The sequence below is a fragment of the Ochlerotatus camptorhynchus genome, unplaced genomic scaffold (genome assembly GCF_037179485.1).
Source record: "Ochlerotatus camptorhynchus isolate MF236.1 unplaced genomic scaffold, CSIRO-AGI_Acam_v1.1 ptg000055l, whole genome shotgun sequence".
NCBI classification, from domain to species: Eukaryota; Metazoa; Arthropoda; class Insecta; order Diptera; family Culicidae; genus Ochlerotatus; species Ochlerotatus camptorhynchus.
In genome coordinates, this window is record NW_027040545.1 from 718999 (window position 1) to 727994 (window position 8996).

General features: G+C 42.7%; 2 protein-coding genes across 2 annotated transcripts; both read left to right on the forward strand.

Annotated features, from left to right (window-relative positions):
- Nucleotides 1-2782: 2782 nt before the first annotated feature.
- On the forward strand, nt 2783-3494 carry LOC135717281 (astacin-like metalloprotease toxin 2). Its single transcript, XM_065239280.1, has 3 exons — nt 2783-2823; nt 2882-3039; nt 3105-3494. The coding sequence occupies exons 2-3, from the start codon at nt 2899-2901 to the stop codon at nt 3474-3476; spliced, it is 513 nt and encodes a 170-aa protein (XP_065095352.1). The 5' UTR covers nt 2783-2823; nt 2882-2898; the 3' UTR covers nt 3477-3494.
- Nucleotides 3495-3572: 78 nt separating this feature from the next.
- LOC135717438 (hatching enzyme 1.2-like) lies at nt 3573-4633 on the forward strand. Its single transcript, XM_065239527.1, has 3 exons — nt 3573-3687; nt 3743-3922; nt 3978-4633. The coding sequence occupies exons 1-3, from the start codon at nt 3573-3575 to the stop codon at nt 4631-4633; spliced, it is 951 nt and encodes a 316-aa protein (XP_065095599.1).
- The last annotated feature ends 4363 nt before the right edge of the window (nt 4634-8996 follow it).

Below are 8996 nucleotides of genomic sequence, written 5' to 3' on the forward strand. Positions count from 1 at the left end.
ACACTGGCTCCTTGTTCCTTTTGTGTACACGGCGAATGAGACCGACCTAAATTTGAGTTTAGTTCACTCATAATCGCCAAAACTGCAGGAACTCAGCGATGAGTAAATTTGTCTCATGGTTTCCTGTGGTAAAACCTAAAAAATCTGCCAGAAAATGTGGAAATTGACGAAAATTTTATTCAGTCTCGGAGTAGTACCAATAGACTGAGTGAATCCAATCTTAACTTTTCTCAAATTCGGGAATTTTTCCCTGGAAAATCCTGGGAAAACATGAGGCAAATTTACTCATCGCTGAGTTCCTGCACTTTATTTCTTATTTCTGAGATAACTAAACTCAAATTTGGGTCATCCTCATTCGCCGTGATATCACCTTGAAAGATATCGGCACCGGTGGTTAGCGTGATTACCTCTTACCCCAGCAGGCCTGGGTCCAATCTCAGTCGGCGCCACCGGCATGTTTGTTCTAAGGCTTAACATCTCTGATCACGCCTTCCTTCGGGAAGTAAAGCCGTTGGTCCCCGGTTGATTTGATGGGTCGATTGGTAGGGTCCAGATGTGGGAGCTGCCTCCCTGGCGTCGGTAGCATTGGAGCTCAGTACGGAAAACAAATCTCGCGTCACTTTCCAATAGGTCCTATCTACATTGATCGATTCTCTTCATCGACACTCTCTTTCGTAAATAACTCGGCTTCACGAATGTTTCCTGCCGTCTTCGTCGAATTAGATGCTAGATTGTTGCTTCTTCCATCGAAAATATCCGGACGTGGCGATTCAAAGTTGATCAAGGTTGATCAAAATAATTTGTACCCCTGCTTTCCAATTTGATTACATGAGCATTTTGTGTGATCGTTGGTTCTGAATATGGAAAACAGGCAGATGAATTCTATTCCTACTCTTTACTGGTGGCTTGGTGGCCCTGAAAAGAGCCGTTTTGTTGCCAAAGTTGGTAATGATTTAACCTCCGAAACCAAACAGAGTGCGTCTCTGTCACTTCAAAACGTAGATGACTTCCATGGCCGCTTACGCTTGGCGTGTTTAGAGTTGGTGACAGCATCACGGATCTCATTTTTCAGGATCTCATTTTTCAGCACACCTCGTAAATCAGACCGGAGATACGTCAGACACCGCCACGGCGAGCCAGACGACGGATGGTAGTTATGGCGATGAGTGTGCAAAATATTACGCAATTCTATCCTCCCTATTCGCACGCGCCCGAGGATTGGAGGCGAATGCCACTTCGACTTGTTTCGTCTACTTACTACTCTCTGACGACTGTGCTGGGGAAGCAGCATATGCATGTAGGTAATTGGTGGATTTGTTAGTTAATTCGACGCTTTTTGGACAATGCTGGACATTTATCAGTTTTTCAATAGTTTCTTGTTGAAAATCAACATTCGGAAGCATTGTTATCTATGCGTAGCCATATTTCTGATCGATTGGTGATAAAATTATTGAAATTGGACCAGGGGCAGCTGAGTTATTAACGTTCAAAATCTTTCTTAATTTGTTAAATGTTCTATTTTCGGTTTTCACAAAGTGTACCCCCATATAGAAATCAAAGACGTAATAATAGACGACAAAAATAGATTTAACGATTCCAATGAACCTACTTTTCAAAATTCCCTGGTTGAAATAACACACACATATAACAATAATGATATGTGACGCTCCATTTATGTGCATCATATTGAACAGAAATTTACACTACTTTTTCGAGCTGTGCACAATTCTCTGATAATTCATTTTGCAGATCTTCTTATAGATTCTGAAACATGGATAATTGGTACAGATTTTAAACTTATACTATTTTTTTTAAATCTTTGACCTAATGAAATCAAACTTGGAGAAGTTTTCAAGAAGCTGGAACGAAAACTCAAACTACGAATATAGCATAAATTCCAATAACCCAGATTTCAAATAAATTAAGGGCCTTGCAAAAGTTTCCAATGAATTTGTGAAAACTCGAATAAATTTATTGCTTATCGTAACGTTTTCCTTTCCTACTGTCAAGTAATCAATTTCAGCATGCAAGATTTTTTTCCTGACAGAATGGTATTTAATAACACACCGATAAATAATCCAATCCAAAAAGCATAATTCATATCATCTGATGCTGACAGTTGTAAAAAGCTTATCCGAAGCCATATCGTTCAAAACACATATGCACAAAGTACGAACCGGCTAACATTAAGACCTTACCACGTGAAGGTATTCATTTATTTATCTGTAACCGACATCTGTACTGCTGACGACGATGGTACGAAGCTACAAAGTTTTACTCTGTTTGAAGTTTATTTAGCCGGAATGAATTAGAGCTCCACTGTCCGTATGCGGGAATATCGCATATGTTTGTGGCTAAAAGGTAAATAGTCTGTCTATCTGTTGATGAAATGTTGTTTCGGTCGTTTTTGAGTTCTCATTTTGGGAAACTTTTCTGGCCTGTAAAGGAAAAGTGGGAGAACGGGAGCTTAGTTGCTCAAAGTTACCGGATCAGTAGGCAGTAGCTTTAGCATCGGGTAGGGAAAAGTTTTATTCGCTTCGTCGAATTGATATGTTGGCTCTGACATGGGTGTTTTATTCACTGCTGTAGGAAACCACTGGAGATTGATCCTCGTTTTGATAATTTGGAAAGCTAGTTTTGTGGAAAGTATGATCAGAATATATTGTAGCAGAAAAACCATACTAAGCGCTTAAAAATAAGTTATCCTTCATTCAGATTGTGAGCACAAATCACTCAAATATGGAAATACTGTTCGTAATTATTTGCCGACTGACTACAAATGGCCTAACGCAACGGTTGTCTATCAAATCGACGGTCTATTCAGTAAGTTTCAATAAGCATTTTCAATCAAGTTTTAATTAAGTGGTTAATATTTTCCCAGCCCGCAGAGAGCTCGAAATGATCAAACAAGCCATGGATAGCATATCTTTCATTTCGTGCGTTCGGTTTGAGGAAAGAACGAACGAAGCAGGCTACGTTCGTATAACTTCTGAGGACTCCGGTTGCTGGGCTGACTCTGGTCGGTCGTCACAAAGATCAGTACGCTCATGGCATGCCTTGTTTGTATTCCCGGAAATTTAACAAGCACTTTTCATACTTCAAAGCAACTCAATCTTGGTCCCGGATGTTTTGCCACTAATGGAACGACACTTCACGAGTTCATGCATACGTTGGGCTTTCTGCACCAGCACACCCGTCCCGACCGAGATCGGTACGTTCAGGTGATGTACGAAAATGTAATTCAATATCCAGAGATTCTATTCAACTTTGAAATCATCGATCCATGGACGGATTCCGCATTCCCGTTGCCCTATGACTTTGACAGTATAATGCACTATGGACCGTCTATGTACAGCAGGGATCCTCATCGACTGGTAACCATAGCATCCAGAAATCCAATGGTGACTGCGATAGGCCAACGAGATCATCTCAGTGAACTCGATATCGTTGCAATAAACTTTCTTTATTGCGTCTGAATGACAACGTCTTCCGCAGAACAATGCCTTCATTGATAAGGACTGAAGTTTGAAGACACCTTACAGGAATTTATAGGAAATTCAGTTGTATGTAAGATGTACGTGTTAGTTGTGTTAGCCGTGGTAATTCACCACGTTGCAGCGAAGTTTAGCGTAGCTGATTTGTCCAGCTATGGAACGGCGCTCTACCGGAGGATTGATCCGGGTGTTGGTAATTGTTGACCTTAATCGTGTTGTGCAGAAATCTCACTGAAGATTACATGCAGATAAACTTATAAGGAATTTGGATCCATCATCGGGAATTCAGCCATGGCAGCTCGGAAACCTGGTTGGAGGCGATATGGCACTTCCCCTGCCGAAGCTTCACAACGCACTGGTTGGAAACTCAAGTTCATACTTCCGTTGGCCGAATGCTACCGTAATCTACGACATTGAGGGAACTTTTAGTAAGTTGTTTTGATCAATTATTCTCATATAAATAACCATTTTTGCGGTCTGCAGATAGCACCGAGCTGCTTATGATCTACGGAGCGATGCGCGAGTTTCAAAAGTACACCTGCGTTCGGTTCAAGCAACGGACTACGGAGGAAGCGTACGTGGCGATCGACAACAGAAAGTACGGTTGTTGGGCTGACGTTGGTCGGGGACGTGGCAAAACCCGGGTTCATTTGCAACCGGGCTGTGCAAACGCCTTGACTACCCCGATTCATGAGCTGATGCACGCACTTGGGTTTCACCACGAACACAACCGACTGGACCGCGATGACTACATCGATGTCATCTACGATCACATGATCCCAACTCCGGCGGTGTACTTCAACTTTCAGTTAGTCGAAGAAAGTGAAACGACTAACTTTAGCGTGCCTTACGATATTGGGAGCATCATGCACTACTTGAACACTTCGTTTTCCGTCAAACCGGATAAGCTGAGGACAATGGAACCGTTGATTCCGTGGAACGGTACCTTCGGTCAGGGTCCAACGTTAACAAAGTACGACGCGCTGTTGATCAACATCATGTACTGTGGAATACCGGAGCCAACGGAGCGACTACCTGTACCGGATCGCTGGATGCCGGCTGATCCAATTAAGGTAGCCGTAACCCCTGCACCGATAGTCACGGCAACTCCGATGAAGATTGCTAGTGGGACTACATGAAGACGACCATGACCGGCAAGGAGAAGATGGGGAGGAATCTTGAGTGGTTGAATGTTCGAGCCAGCGATTGAAAATGTTTTGCAATACGCATGCTTCGCATGAGCTCAAAGTTTTAAAATTGCCTTAAGGGGAAAGGGGACGTCATTATTTTTTTGTAAATTCAAAAGCAGTTTTTTTCGTTTAAAACCAAAATTCTGTCAATGAAAATGTGTTCACTGTGTTCTGGTAGGCAAGTAGAATGCACATTTTCATTAACATTTTCATTAACGTAATTTTGGTTTCAAAACTGATTTTGATTTTTTTAAATTAATTATGTAACCTTAAAGACGCATCTCTCAAGTAAATTATCCTTGAAATAAAATCAATTACTAACAGCAGATGGCATCAGTGGCTATATTTATTGTAAACTGTACCGTGCTTCTGCACAGCTTCGCCATCACCATTCTTGTGATCAAATGAAGGATCAATTTTCCCCTTGAATTATTCAAAAATTGAAAAACTTTTCCCGCATGCCGTTTATGTTTATTCAATTTCATAACCTACGGACCGAAGGATGTCTTAATTTATTCTAATGGCCCGGCATAATTTTCCATCAGAATGCGTTGAGAAAAGTTTTCCCTTCAAGCGATTTCCCCCTTTCTCGCACTACTGGACGACTGACAGCTCAAGACCATCCGAAGAGGAAACCCACGTATTAATTGATTTCCTTGATGCGGTAAGCGCCTACTCTGCCTTCTTCAATATCAATTATCGAAAAGTTTACGGTTGCCAAAGCTCAATCCTTTCGCGCATCAGAGCCTACTACGTACTAGAGCAGACAAACCAGAAGTGATGTGTTATTTCCTGTTCAGTGAGGTTTCCTCCACAGCCAAGTATGCTCGTAATGTCAGGATCAGTAGATCCGGTCTTCCCAGGATGGCAAAACTTTCAATTTGAAATCGACCAACCTGGAAGGGGTTCGGCTCGGACTAATTAAGTGGAAGCAAAGCAGGCTAAAGTTTGTTGTTCAGACTGGAGAAGGAGTGGTTGATCAAAATTTAATGGATTCTTTGGAAGGTTTTCATCAAAGTTTAATTCCTATTTCATGTCTTTCATGGTTGAGAGAGTAGGGCATCTAATCCCAGCGGGGACATTTGAATGGGTAAAATTGCACACGCATCGCAGCCATTCATCAAAAATTTCCCATAATTTATGGGCATTGCGTATGTCGTGTGTGTAGTGGAATCGGGTTGGGCGCGAAACCGTAACCCAATATTCTAGTCGCAATCAGAAAGTTTTCCTTTCACTGGAGAATGTGTCGATCAAAGGGGTGGAAGACGAAGGAGTGGGAAGCGGGATAGACGTAGGCGGATATTTTCTATTGTTTGCTGACTACTTCAATATGCTATTTATCTTGTTAGCGACTGGCGGCGGTGGTTTCGATGGCGTTCATTCTTGTTTGAAAGTTTTGAATAAGTGGGCACTGAGAGAAATTTTGAAGGAACTTGATTTTCTGGCATCGCCGACGTTGCGGTTCTTGACACGAAATTTCTTCAGGGCTCAGAATGACGATAAATCTATCAGTTGCTAGCAACGTGATAATCATTCAACTAAAGCATTTTGTTACTTCATACGTGAAGTTTATGATCACAGAGTTGGGCGAAAATGCCACACAATCATATCAACTTGGAGCTTTAGTGCGATAATTTATTAACTAGAGAAAGTTCTGTTGTGGGTACCGTTAGATAAGTAAATTATTCCACAGCCACAGTATATAAGCAAGCCAAACGCGCACTGTTTTGTCTGTGGATTTGAGGAAATATCTCAAATCCCCTCACCCATCAAAGTGTGAGTTAGGTAAAGGAGTGCGCATTTAATTAGTATTGTCGCATTAATTACCCAGCACGCAATTTTCACACTGTCGTACTCTAATCGAACTATCATTCTACCCTCTTCAGAACGTTCTCTAGCTAATGAATTATCGCACTAACGCTTCATGTTGATATTAGTATGGCATTTCCTCCCAACTGTGATAAGAATGTTGTCCCTAAGCATTAAAATGTTTCCTCCGTGCATCGATTAGTCGTTCTAGATTTATCAGCTACTTGTCCCTTGGAATGTGTGTTTTGTGAATGTGAATACATGCACTCCTTCTACCAATATTCGCTCGCTTTCGACGGAACATCGTGTGCAAGATGATATTCATGGTGGCAGCTCTAGTGAGATGAGAAATGGCAGGCCAGGCGGCCTCATTTCCTATCCGGCGGCGTGTCGTCGGCTATGTGCCTAGTAAAAGACGGGTACGCAACGGATTGAACAATGCAAGGTACGGTGATACACATTTCGAAAGGCGCAATATCGTCGGAAGTCAAACTCGGTAGTAGCAGCAGTGGGATGGGGGGGCTACTCACTAGAGAGACATATATTACGTTTATGCAGAAATGTTACACATATTATCGGGAAAGTGCTTTTGGAAGGAAGAGGGTGGCGTTGCTCGGAGGACGTGTCATTCCATATCCTTTCTACATCTCTACAAGCAGCAGCGTAATACGTTGCAGTGCACATATGTTTCAATGGCGTAGAATGTGTTCCCCTTGGAAAGCCTGTTCAAACCAGGGGGTTTCCCCCCTTTGGGGGTAGTGAGCGAAAAGTCAATCCACCGGAGGCAGTTTGGCGCGTACGTATTTCGAAAAACCTCATATCGTCCCATGTGCCGAGAGAAGGGCTCGGAGGAAATTAAATGTTTTTGTTGAAAACGGTTGATGAGCCGTCGAAAGGTGGAATGTTGGTAGGAGGGTTTAAAAATATACGACAAGTGAGTGCCGAGGGAGGGATTTTACACTTCAACGGCTCATTTCCATCTGGAGCATTTCACGCATTACTCCTTTTTTTTGTTGACTGGAGAGTGCTAAAACGGATGTCCCGTAATTTCGAGTGGGGAGCAGAAATGGGGCAATAAAACCATTTTGCTGATCACAGACGAGGATTATCTACAATTATCATTACTTGCTCGGAAGAAGAAGAACTACGGAGAAGCAGGTAAAAACTCATATGAAATTGGATGGTATGAAGGGACGAGTTTTTCTACGACGTCGAGTTGGTTGGTAGGTTGGTTGCAAATTAAATAATTTCACGTAATCTCATTAAGTAGAATGACAACGACGGGATTAAAACAAAAACGCGATGTGTGTGGAATTATTTCCCTCGAGGAATGTTTTGAAATAGTACTATTTTTTTACTTTTAGCTGAAATTGTTTTAACATAGCAATGCTCAATTTACCAACTTGAGAAAATAGAGTGGTCCGTGATTTTTTGTGACCGACCATGTATTAGGTTAAACACGCAGAGGGGGGGCATTAATAATCGGTCAAAAGAATACTGCGTCATTTATGGATGTCCTCTAAGCAGCACAGCAAAAAGTTAATTTTGATATCACGGATATCACATCAAAGTGGATGCACTTCAATCGGGTCCAAAATATGGTGTAATATTACTTGCCAAAAAGGACAACATTATCATTAATATAGTGCATGAACTGACATTACGCTGCTTTTACTGCATTTGTTTATTAAAAAAAAAAGAGCTGTTGCTGTAAAAATGCCTTGTTCAGGTATAAATACATCATCAATTTGACTTGTTTGCGCACTTGTTTTGTTCTGTACGCACTCACGACTCGCATGGCCTTGAGCCGGAAAGTACCGCTCAGTTTCCTTTGGTTCTGCTTCGTTTGCAGTGCTGCAACCCAGACTGGACCTCCATACCTCAGTATCGATACACTGGCCAGAAGACGCCTCTTGCTACTGCTGGGACCAGCGTTGTTCGGCATGATTCTAGCTATCGTGTTGATGGCCTTCGAAGCCTTCTCACAGGCATATTCGAGTTGGCTGTTGAAGTTGTAACAGTTGGGGTACTCCCTGCCCAGCACTAATGAGACCCTCCTCTACACTGCCGCAGGGTCGGCATACACGTGTGACTATCGCGGCCAAGGAAACACTCAAATACTCGTAACACACCCCGATGAACTTTCACACAGGTCTCGTTTATTTCCCTAACTTTCCCGCTTTCTTATCGGCTATCTCCTACCTTAGCCTTCACTAGTTCTTCCGTCGTCTTCCGTTGTCGATGGGGGCCCCCTTCTCCTCCGTTCCGCTACACCTTCACCTTCACTTTCACTCCTTTCCTTTGCTTCTGTTCTTCGTCCCTCGGCTTCGACTGTGGGTTGCCCAGACGATTCACCCCTTAACACTTCACTCTCCCCTCCTCCTACGGGTGCTCCCACGGTACCGTTTGCCGAGCCGTTCGCGAACGGTATAACGTGTCCACGACGCTCAAGGTAGATCCACAATGGCGATGAACACGGACTAGTAAACGCGGCTGGTTCTTG

Excerpts from the sequence above, each read along its gene's own strand:
- LOC135717281 (XM_065239280.1), top strand. The coding sequence starts at position 2,899 with ATGATCAAACAAGCCATGGATAGCATATCTTTCATTTCGTGCGTTCGG. Across the intron at positions 3,040-3,104 it reads GTCGGTCGTCACAAAGATCA|CAACTCAATCTTGGTCCCGG; the intron begins GTACGCTCATGG and ends CATACTTCAAAG.
- LOC135717438 (XM_065239527.1), top strand. The coding sequence starts at position 3,573 with ATGTACGTGTTAGTTGTGTTAGCCGTGGTAATTCACCACGTTGCAGCG. Across the intron at positions 3,688-3,742 it reads GAGGATTGATCCGGGTGTTG|ATAAACTTATAAGGAATTTG; the intron begins GTAATTGTTGAC and ends GATTACATGCAG. Across the intron at positions 3,923-3,977 it reads CGACATTGAGGGAACTTTTA|ATAGCACCGAGCTGCTTATG; the intron begins GTAAGTTGTTTT and ends TGCGGTCTGCAG.